The 12,171-nt window shown below is 32.9% G+C and overlaps 1 protein-coding gene across 2 annotated transcripts; it reads right to left on the minus strand.

Moving 5' to 3' along the window:
* Window positions 1-3,006: 3,006 nt before the first annotated feature.
* On the minus strand, window positions 3,007-11,472 carry LOC120342406 (uncharacterized). 2 transcript variants are annotated; one of them, XM_078111164.1, is made up of 11 exons: window positions 11,333-11,472; window positions 10,348-10,537; window positions 9,594-9,692; window positions 8,564-8,697; window positions 7,939-8,119; window positions 6,400-6,533; window positions 5,775-5,947; window positions 5,202-5,322; window positions 4,615-4,711; window positions 3,553-3,674; window positions 3,007-3,137 (listed from the first exon to the last, which is right to left on the minus strand). In XM_078111164.1, exons 1-11 carry the CDS (start codon window positions 11,424-11,426, stop codon window positions 3,046-3,048), a joined length of 1,437 nt encoding a protein of 478 aa, XP_077967290.1. In that variant the 5' UTR covers window positions 11,427-11,472; the 3' UTR covers window positions 3,007-3,045. The 2 variants fall into 2 exon arrangements, with proteins under 2 accessions (XP_077967290.1, XP_077967289.1); XM_078111163.1 differs by having other exon boundaries at window positions 3,553-3,677.
* Window positions 11,473-12,171: the final 699 nt, after the last annotated feature.

Consider the following 12,171-nt stretch of genomic DNA (forward strand, 5'->3'; position numbering starts at 1 on the left):
AAAACATTTTTATAGTTACAATTTGGTTAAAAAGAAGTGCAATGCGGCTGAAATAACTAAACATAAATAGCGACAACAAGCATCTTGAAATAGTATACAGATATATCTACAAAATATTCCAAAAACACAAAGAACAATTTCCCCAAAACAAAGAACAGATTATAAAATAAACGATCGCTAATGCAGAAGTATTCAAAATTCAAAAAGAAATAATTGCAAACGATACAGGTTCTATTATATTATTTAGCCTATATAGGCGTTACTTTTACAACATTTCATTTCCAATTTTAACGAAATAAATACGCAGAAAAAATTGATGTGAACGATACAGAGTTAATATTTCAATGAATTACGCTTAGGTAAATTTCAAATTTATCTCCGCCCAGCTTTGAATTAATACCCCATTCCTACCCCACAAATAATTATCAGCATCCGCCCCCAGCTTTGTGTGAATACTTCACCCCGACCCAACAACAATTTCAATAATGACGAAAATCTAATTGTACAAGCTCGGCCATGAAGCTAGATCAGTGCTCTTCAACCTTTTTGTTATTGCGGAACCCCTGATATCATTTTTCGTTTTTTATGGACCCCAAATACCAAATATAGAAATAAAACATGAAATACTCGTAACACGAAATATTTGTAATTTAAATATTTCTACTTCAACAACAAAACAGAAAGAAGGTAACAAGCGTAAAATTCAATGACTATGTTGTTCTTGCATTGCCTTTGCAATCTACTTAAATCGTGGCTCCGCGACGCTCAAAGCAGTTCTCATGTTAATGTCTACACTCTTTAAAAACTTTTTTTTTGTTTTTATTAGTTGTTAAAGCAGAAAATGCTGATTTACACAAATAGGTATTGGGAAATTGACACAGAAGTTTTAATGCTTCTTTTGCTATGGCTGTACCCTCTTTGTGAAGAGAAATCCAAAAATATTCCTTCCCATGTTTTTCAAAGGTTTCCTCCGAATTAATATCATTACGGATATCTAAGTGTCCTTCTTGCTGCATGTGTTGCGGAACCCTAGGGTTCCGCGGAACCCCTGTTGAAGAGCACTGAGCTAGATCATAATTGTCGGACAAATCAAAAACATTACCTTATATGGTTTATATGTAATATGGTTTCATATTGTTCCGCTAATAAATATGTAATTGTGATGTTTGATGAAGACTTTAATTTCCAGCATTAATTGCTTTCATTTTAATCAGTTAATTGTATCGACACGAATGACATTAGAATATGAGAGCTAGTAATAACATTATAAATACATGGTACTGACAAAAATGTATTCTTCATCCACGTTTGCGCTTCTTGTGCTAGTTTTCTAGCAACACTTGAACAAACATATACCAAAGATGATTACGAAATCTCTCTGAAATTATAAATAGGTACAGATAAGTAATTATTGTAATTTTTAGCATTCGATTATCTGATACAACTCAGAATATACAGGAAAAAATAAGTTGTTTTTCAAGCGACTTTCAAGCTTCGAGTACAAGGTTAGCAAAATTGAGCAAATTTTTTTCTCTTTTTTGAATTTATCAGAAATTGCACGTATTTCTCCCACTCAAAGCACTAACTAAGTATTGAAAACTTGGAATAACCATTCTACTGAGATCATATCTAGAATACCATTTATGTTAATTTTTTATACTAGTCTGTATCAGAATTGTAAAACTCGCTGCTTGAATACCTCCGTAGGTCTCTCGCGACTCCGGTCCCACAAATAACATAATTAATATATTTATTTATTGTATCAGTTTTCTATACACTTGTTTTTAATGATGACAACTAAACGATTGACTGACTGACTGACTGACTATCAGACTGGAAAAGACGGTTCAATAAATGACACCAAACTATACTATTTGAAAGGTATATTTATGGTTTGAAGTTGCCTCCCAATTGAAATTCAGCAATTGGCGTGAATATTCATAGAAAAATGTTATCACAACAAAGTCTAAAGTTTGGGTCATATTATACGACTGTTCAATCAGTTTTAGAATTGACATTTCAACATTTTTCTCTGGTGATAAATTGAATTGAGGTATCTAGAGTCATTTAACAAACAATGAGAAAAAGAGTGAAAATACCTATTACGACTGATAAAAGATGCTTCCTTGAACAAAAAAACGTCTGCTTTTCATGTTTGCCTTGCTTTGCCATCATTTTTAACTTTTAACTGCTGTTCAATGCGCATTAATTTCATTGCGTTGTTAATACATAGTAACAGGTATATTATGTTTCAGTGATGCCGATATGAGGTGAATTAAATAATAATTCATTGTTCCGTTTTGTTCTCCAACTCGGCAAAAAGTCATTTATTATGGTTCTTTTCAGGCTTGAAATTTACTCCGCTGTCGGCCTCACTATCGTCGAATTATTCATAATCTTTCTTTATTCTCTGTCTGTTTTAATTCGTGTCTCCCGTTTTCAACCGTATACACTAAAACAAAATGATCAAATAGATGTGATCCCGAAGTATGCGAACCAAGATGGCGGACATCGGAACGTAACATGGGTAACAGGTTAGGGTTAGGCGATAATTTTTTTCCAATTTTCCTTATTTTAGTCATATTATCCGTTCGAAGACTAGCCAAGAGCCTCCCGTAGTATTTATACCTAAAATTATGGCCTAACCCTAACCTAGTACACATATTACATTCCGATGTCCGCCATCTTGGTTCGCATACTTCGGGAGCCCCCAAATAGATTATATTTCTGCACTGTGACACATATTACACAACACGCTAAACAATTATATCAAGCAAAATGTTTTTTATAAAGTATCGAATAATGTATTAGTATTGTAAATTGTATTTTTTTTAACTTTAAATATATCATAAGTATTGCATATCTTTGGAATGCCATTGCAACTTGAATGTGTCAGATTTGAACGAAATCGAAAATTTTTACCTGCATGTCTTTCCTGGCCAGTGTTGTTATTCTTGATTGCTTTTCTGACAATCAATCTTAAAAAAAAAAAAATTTGAAAGATTCAAATAAGTCAAGTTCTAATATTCAAATCAAAAATGCTACTTACAATTTATAAATGACGTATCCCAATAATATCAACCAAAGCACTCCAAGTATAAAACACAATACAAGTAAAAACATGTTGGTCTGACAATCTAAAAAGAAATGAAAAAACTGGTTTTTTTTATTACAAGTAGTTTAAAATTGTCTGTTTGGTATTTTTAAGTCAATATTATGTGATTGAGAAGGTTTGTTCGACAATCTAGCGTTTCTTTTATTTGTTAATATTTAATAATGCCAATTGACTTATTTCTCTTCTCATCCAGAAATTCCTATCCACACTTTAAAATTTTCAGTAAAATATAACGATTTTTGTGATTAAACATTGGCATTAAAAACCTCAAATTCGTCGAATTTATTTGTAAGCTCAGATTCTCTCGATGAAATCATACAGCATATTTCAACTTTTTGTCACCTGAATGAATTCGTATTTTTAAGATATCAAAATGAATAAATAGTTATTTTTTAGTAAATATTTCTATTGACACGAACTCGGCCCTTAGGTATTACCTGTTGAAGTTGTCTTGAGACTTTTTGTTTTTGATGTTCCAATAGATATATGACTAGTGTTTTCTGATTTTAAATCAGATGATGATGGTGTGCTTGAAATGGAGGGCGTAGTGAATGAAGGACTACTGATGGAAAATATAATTAATATGAAAAACAACATACAATAACTTTAGCAAGCTGGATATTTAATAAGAAAGTACATTTGTTGTTTATTACAAACACTGAGAAACAAAATGACAGAAATGTTTTTTTTCGGGGTTTCGTTTCAAATTTTTGTAACACAGTTCTAAAGTAAATAAAAAATAGAAAAAAGAATATCACAATATGAAATATTGTATGGTAGGAATATTAAATATTAAACATACGAACTGAATTTATATTTTAGTAATACAGTTATTAAGTTATCCTGTTTTTTTCAAGCAACCCAAAATTTTTGAAAAATTAATTTTGTAAAATCCCACGACCCAAGGATAATTCTAAATACTAAACGACATGTAGTTCTTTTATGGCCCCAAAATTGAATTACTGACACAAAACAATCATTTTTGGCCTGTCAGCCATTAGCGAGTTTTCATGGCATGGCATTTTCGCGCCGTGATGCTTCCCATATATATATAATGAGCAACGCACCAATACCAAATAAAAGATTAACAAGGAAAATTACTAGAAAATGAAATTAGTAACTTCTAGAATTTTGAAAAAAAAAAGGCGACCCCAGAATATTTTCAAGTGACCCTGTTTTGGATCGCGACATGGTTGACAAGGTTGACATGGAATGTTGACATTGAATAAAACATTCGTTAGAAGTCAGTGAGGAAATAGAAAAGGTTAGAATAAGATAAATTCGTAAAACAATATGGAGTTACATTGGAAGTTAAAATAATTAATCCTGATAACATTTTTATCCTTTTTACAAACTAAACATAAATAAAATAATTAACTTTTTTATTGCGAGTGGAATGCTCCCAAATAAATATATTTTTTTCAATTTTGCTTTTGTTAATTATAGGAATAATTGTTCTTGGGTCAGTTGATCGTCATAAATAGAAATAAGGTACTTACGATTCATCCTGATATTGCTTTAAACTAGAAAAATGCTGATGATTCTGATCTGGATGTAATGTTGGGATTGTGCTCGGATATACACCATACGGCAGTACTAAAATTCAAAACAAACAAAAGAAAATATTGAGGAGATTAGTTTCGGTGCTTCAAAGTATATTTCTATTACTGCCTTTTGTCTCTAATATGATTTAAAAAAGCAAGACAGAATCTATTAGCTTATCGCAATTTCTTTTCGGGCAAAACTATGGAAGTTACAATTAGATAAGATAACATATACGTTCTAACATCGACTATTGCTTTTAGAACAACAATCAATAGCTGATAATGGTGGATTTTAATTTCGATTTTTCTTTTTTGTCTCATGTAATTCGGTTTCAGTGAATTTGCATTAGGCTTTTTACCACATCTGTTTTTTAACTGCCTGGGGTTTGCAACTTTTAGAATATGGCGTCACCGAACGGATGTTTTGTTGAGAGATCCGTCACTCCGAGTCTGTTCGTTTGTTTGTGGTTCTATTCTTTGTATTAACTTTTCAGTTATTCATCAAATATTTTTAATAAAGAAGTGATGTTTCTGATATTAACCTGAAAGATCCAGAAATCCTTTCACTGTATGTTCAGTTCCATTGAAATAATTAGTAGCGTGACAACGATATCTACCGGTGTCATCTAACACGGCGTTATTTAGAACAAGAGTAGAGGCACCCTAAAATAATATAAAATAAAATATAGTCATTGATATTAATGATAATCAGGAAAAGTGAATTATGAATGGATCTGGATAATTCCAACACCAAACGAAGATTTATAAGCTTTTCACTATGTACAGGGAATTGTACAACCAGTCACTGCTTTGTAATAAGATACTATAATTTGAAAAACCGGAATATGTCCTGATCGACATTGACTACTCAGTATACCACACCCTAGTTGAGATTGTGGACATAGGATTTAAACAGCCTGTGATGCAAACTTGGTTACGTCCACCGCTTCAATTACTGGGTCATTTCGCCACCCATAAAAATTAGTTTCTGAATAATTTCATAAGAAATAATAAGATCATATGAAATTACACTACTAACCTGTTATGTATTGAAGACAAACTAGCAATGGCAAGGTCGGCCAATAAATACGACCATAAAATAACAAACATCTTACATTTTCGAGAATTTGATGCAAGCTGTGGTCTGTGTTTTCTTCAATTATTCGTTCATACCTTCCCCATCTAACTTCTGGTGTAGGGTAACCAGACGCGGAACATTTAATACGGAGGTTGCCAGTAACTGCAATGATCGGTCGTTCGTTTTCTATCTTCAACTCGTGAGGTAGTACTAAAGTTGGAAAAATGCTAGTGTTCAAATGGCTTTATATGCAGATACAGCATCTTTAATGCCAGAAAGAGCACATCTTTATCAGACAATTATTCTCAAGTTTAGCTCAGAACAAAGTTTTGTACTGCCAACACAACTCAATGCACTCTGTGTGTGTGTAAGAATGGGAATTGAATTCAAGATGGGTAACCTGCGATACCACAATTTTAAGGCCGACGCTTAAAATCTGAAAAAGGGGAGTTAAAGTACTCCTGTATATAAGTATATAAGGTTATCATCGGCAACTTTATGAACCTGATATGCTCAGAGTAAACAGATACCGGGCTGACGTAATGACAGGAAAAGTAAAGAAAAACACAGTGATTACGATGTTAATAAGAGTTCAAAAAAGTTTTGATATACGTTTTCCATAAAAGCACAAGCATATTAACAAAAAGATAAAATTTTCTCACTCGATTCGCACACGTAATGCAATGAAGAATTACAGTCGTATTCATCCCAGCCGTTGTATCCCAACCCCAAACATTTATTTGAAGAATTGCTGAATGAGTTTTTCCCGCCTATCCAGTATACGGTAGAGTCAGATCTGAAAAAATCAATCGAAATTTAACAACCCAAAAGTTATAGTCAAACATTGTTTTTTAATATTAATGTTAAATAATATCTGAATTTTAAAGGGCGCTCCCGTAGTATTCGTACCAAGATGGCGCACAATCTGCTAACCCTAACCTGGTACAAATACTATGTTCAGTTTGTGCGCCATCCTAGTACGAATACTACGGGAGCACCTATTAACATGCGCTCAAGTTTATCTGTATATGAAAATTAGTCTAATTCGGAAAGTTTTGCCTAGGAAGGTATAGTAAAAATCAGTTTTCGACTGATTGGCATGATTGACTACTGATTCGCTCTTGCTCCGTATATAATTTTTATACGCTTGATGGATTAAACAGTATTGATGTATGCGATATAAGTCAGTACCAGGGTTGCATTCATATTTAAATCCATTTGGGCATATCATCACCTGTAGATTGCTAATCGCAGTAACAAAATTTAAAATTGAATGTTCATAAATACTAATTATTTTATCAATTATGCATATCATTCACAGATTTTATTCTTTTATTAAGTTTTGTATGACCAAAACCACACTTTCTTAGAAAAGCAGTTTACAACCACGAGAAAGCGCTTTTCAGAGGAATCTTGAATTTAGTCTGCTGACCAAAAGCTACAGAATAAAATTTGTGAAAGTGGGATGTAAGAACTTCAACCAGTTAATACGGTCTTTTCACTTTTGCAGTATTTTTGCAGTCAGGTTACACCGAATAAAAGGAGCCGTATCTATGCATTTATTTCGAAATATCATATACTCCTAAATTCTAATATGGAGCACCCTCGGGCATCAGCAAAATATTTATTGTTTGTTATTAAGCGGTCGTGAAAGTGTATTATATTACAAAATTGTATTTCAATTTCAGCTTGTCGGTAATAATACAATTGAATCGGCCTGGGGGTTCAAAAACAAATACTATAGGACATTTTTATGTCTTAACTGTGCCAGTGGGTTCTACGGACTGGCTTTTGAGTTTCTTTGAAATGTAAGAAGCTTCGCCCAGCTTATATCTAAGGCGGTGCTTGCAACTATGCATTTCGCCTAACAAAAGATTGCATGCAATATTATGACAAAATTGAATTGATTAATTTAAGCTGCATTCTAAAATCAACTGAAGCAACTGCAATAACTGCAAAAAATGGCGTAATCTCATGTATATATATAATACGAGTTCTTATATTACCTGTTGTTGTAGAATTTTCATTCTCTCAAATCCCCGTCGCTCAGTATGAAAAATGATAAACCAGCTATAGTTGAGTGATTGCATACGAACAAATTTGCATTTACATATAAATATTCTCATAAATGTGATCAACATAGGGTTGTAATCAAGAATAATAAATGAAACAAGTGCTGAATATTAAAGAGTCAAATAAACCTTTTAGATTTCCGTCGAATTGCCTCAAATATACGAACGTGGTCAATTTCAACAAGCCTTCCTTCACTCTGACAACTTTTAACCGCATCCCAGTACGACATCGTCCGGTTGCCCTCGGAGGGAAGCTCATCACTGAAGATCACCGAGGCCGTGAAATCCGAGGTTAAAGCTTTTCGCATATCTGTGGATGACATAATTTGGTACAGTCTCTGAAATTCTATTGTGAAAATGCTCAAAATGATTTTTTTGCAGCAAGCGTATACTTGTAATTGATTGTAAAATATTATTTTTTTAATCACCAATTACATTTACTCATTTTACCTACAATTAATCTCTATTAATTAAGGTACTTGGATGTAATCAATCATGATCCATATTCAAATATACCCACACTTGGTAAAATTCATAAAATACATGTTAATACTCTGATCCAACTTGATATAAGCTTAAGTCCCATCTTGTCCGTGAAAATGATTTACCAGATTGAAGGCCGATTTAGGTCAAACATACCTTTTTCTCTGAATCCCATAAAGCAGTTTGCAAAATGCTTATTCCCACACAAACAAATTTCAAATTACAGCTTAACTCCTCATGTTTATATTAAATTTTCACATATTAGATTTACCAATTTGACAGATATATCCCTTCTTCTCGTCGCAAGGTGCATCAAACCATGTCATGGGAGGTAAGTGTGGAGTACCATAATGGTTAATAGCGAGACAATTTTCGTCAATTCCTCCGTTCGGTTCGTCGTGTTTCCTGTGTTATTTAATAACGCTTAGAGTTAGATTACCACTCGCAGAATTCGAAGTAAAACAAGAGAACACTGATCAACTATATGAAGCGCATAAATAAAAGTATTAGCCTTCTAGGGAAAAATACAATCTCTTTTCACTGAAAAATTCAGTTGGTCCAATAATTAAAGATAAAAGCGATTTTTCATAACGATAGGAAAAAAATTCTAACAAAAACATGACAAACAACAACATAATTACAAAACGATCCATACGTTCATTTTGTGTCCGGTAAGTTTACCACAGAATACCTTGCATTTAATTTCATTCTTTTCTTACACATAAACTACTACCACTTGCATTCAATTTCATCCCTTTCCTTTACATAAAGTACTACCAATGTTTCTCTCATGACACTGTAGTCGTATAAGTTTTTTAGGATGAGCATTAAAACAATTCCTTTCTCACATATATCACCGCCAAGTTTCATTACATGCAAGTTTTCTCCATCGTAATATTTGCTATAAATATTTGTAACTGACATAATAGATTGATTTAGTCGTTTTCAAACCAACGTTTCCCAGTCGAGGAGGAATTCCTCTCAAGGGTGGATTTTGCCCTGTACTTGCTGTAGTATTACTATTATTCGGTGATTCCTTTTTGTAACTATAATTCTTCTTTATGCACACATCAAAAACTTTTTAACTATACGAAAATGGTGATGCGATTTGCGCATAACAATAGATAAATATCGTTTAAAGATTGAATAAACAAAGTACCGATGCTTTTTTAGGTATAATGAGGGGGAATAAATGGGTTCAAAATAGTCGATTGGAGGGATTTATCGAAAAAGTTAGGAACCACTTTCATTATTGATTACTGAGGGTTGAACTCAATTCAAATGAAATTGCAGTTGTTTACCAGTTAGTATAGTTCACATCTATAGGAGTTCCATCTATCCATGTCCAATAACCATCATGGTGGATGTCGGTTCCACCGATCCAAGCCGCGGGAAAAGCCCTGAAAAGGACGAGATACTAAATGCATAACGCATTCATATAAATTTTCATAAAAAATTGTGCATGTCAGTCTCTCCCTATTTAAAAAGGCGAAATATTTTCAAGTGTATTTGTATTTCGGATACACATTGAAGGAAAATTATAAAATTATCAATGCTGTTGTCGATGTCAGGTTGTAAACGCATTAAGATTTTTATTTCACTGTCATGTTAACATCACGTGTCAGAAAATAGTTTCATGATATAAATGAAGATTTCAATGGTTGTATAGTTATTAAAACGATGTCACAACAACAGACCATATTAGCTTGGTTTACTTTGTGTCATTATATATTATTGAATCGAAGTTATAGTCCATAAAGTTCTTTTACAATTTCAATTTTGTTATGAAGTCAGTCAGTTCTCAAATATCTTAACCAGGTTCGTTGTATTTTTTTCTGTAATTGTTTTTAGTATGTAGTATTTTCACTTCATTTAATACATCTCCGAAGGGCAAAACAATAAATTAATGATATCGATAAATCCCCTTTGCAATTTTGAAAAATGTTAGGACTTCATGGACGCCTTGTATTTACACAAGATAAGTGAATACTAAGTCAATATTTATAATGCGTAGTTCGGGAGGTCTTACAAATAAACCAATAACGCTGAAGATACCAGAATGCAAGAAGGTCTCCCACAGCTTCGTTCACATATTTTTCCTCAATGACGACGAGACGAGCTCCCTGTCTCCAAACTGTACAAAGAGACTGTGCTTGATAGAACGATACGTTGTCTTTCTCTTCATGAAAATAAGTCAAAGCATAGTTTCCAGAATATAACGTTGAAACCTTATCTTTCATCACATCTGAAAGTGAAAGAGCATCATTAGAAGATGTTTGTTTTCTAACACGGAGCTCTATTCGGAAAGCTTGAGCAGCGCCTTATTTGCAGTATGAAGGCGTGAAAACACCGAATCTATAACGAATTCGGCTATTGTCTTGAGGACATTGAAATAATGCAGAAATTGTCAACAATCAACGTTTATTTTGTTAGAATATTGAGACGACACTTGAAGATTTAAACCTATTTTTCCTATTTTTCATTGATCAAATGATTTTAAACCCTAACACTGCTATTTAATGGATACATTGAAAGCAATTTACACAAACTTTTTTCTTCATATTGCTTTTGCAAAAACGACGAAATATATCAGAGAAGGAAGCTTGTCAGCATATTTATACTCTCCGCCACATACAACACCACATACCTGTGGTCGGAGCGTATATACTTAAACAATACGACAAGTCCAAAATGATGTTACAAAGATCGTATCCAATATCGCGTTTAAAATGCTAAAAATGAGTGCGTAATTATTACGAGTACTTCCCACGCTGAACTGCTTTGGAAAATTTGCCTCAAGGTGGGCACGATGGCCTGCAAATAAAGTGTTGGGGTCAAAACGGGTTTACAGCCTAAGCTCAGCCCCTCATATTCATAATTTAATTAAATGGGTAGACAAGACAAACCGAAAAACAGCCTTTAGCGCGTCAGTAGCTGCTGCTTGTAAAAGGCCTTGTTCGGAGTAAAATCGTGTGATGAAACATAATAATTTAAAATATTCCTTATTAGTATTTATTACAGTTATCAAACGTTCACCTACCTGGACCAGTCATTATAAACGTGTCAAGTACTGGAATAACATCTGGACAAGCTATCTTCCACAAAATCACTAATATAACTATCTTGCTAAACATTATGTACTAATAACCTGCGAAAAAATACTCCTAAAGTTCATAAATCTGCATATTGAATATCAAATATCTGTGGTAAACCTCCTCCTTACATTTATTCGTTAAAAACAACCCCGCTAACTATTTATACACGGCTCTGCTATCTCTATTCCTGGCAATATTGTAATCATACTGTTTCCTGTATATTTATCTTTACAAGTGTCTTATACCATTAAATTCTGCACCAATATGTCGGTAATATAACACTGTAATGATACGGGGTCGGATACAGAGCAATCAAGGTGTAACCTTACTTACACCATGTATCTTACCTATTGTTATTTATAATTTTAAGACCATTAAAATTTGAAAACCTGGCTAGCCGCAGGACACATATATATAATATGAAAAACTAATTTGGAACCGCAAAAAAATATAGAAAAGTATCATGGAATAATAGGTGGCATTATTCATGATAAATTTATTTGAAAAAGTCATTATTAAAGATTGAGAGTAAAGTGAACCATTTTTTCCATAATCTGTGGGAATCCAAGCAACAAACCCAAATGTCTGTTATTAATATAGAATATTTAGAAAAAATATAAATGTTTCACATTTAACAAGTAAAGACAATAAACTATAAATTTCATAATTACAAAGATGACTCGTTGGATTTTTTACTTTACCGCTGTCAAGTTTTTTGGTTACTACTTATTCTCTGAGATAGTTATCGGATTTAAATTCGTACTGTATTTTTAATGTGGTTCTG

Source organism: Styela clava, chromosome 3 (assembly GCF_964204865.1).
Source record: "Styela clava chromosome 3, kaStyClav1.hap1.2, whole genome shotgun sequence".
NCBI classification, from domain to species: domain Eukaryota; kingdom Metazoa; phylum Chordata; class Ascidiacea; order Stolidobranchia; family Styelidae; genus Styela; species Styela clava.

What these genes read in the sequence shown, in the direction of transcription:
- LOC120342406 (XM_078111163.1), bottom strand. Translation starts at nt 11,426, where the DNA reads ATGTTTAGCAAGATAGTTATATTAGTGATTTTGTGGAAGATAGCTTGT. An exon ending in GGAGACCTTCTTGCATTCTG is followed by an intron (nt 9,693 to 10,347) that starts GTATCTTCAGCG and finishes CGTCCTTTTCAG; the next exon opens with GGCTTTTCCCGCGGCTTGGA. An exon ending in GATGTGAACTATACTAACTG is followed by an intron (nt 8,698 to 9,593) that starts GTAAACAACTGC and finishes TAAATAACACAG; the next exon opens with GAAACACGACGAACCGAACG.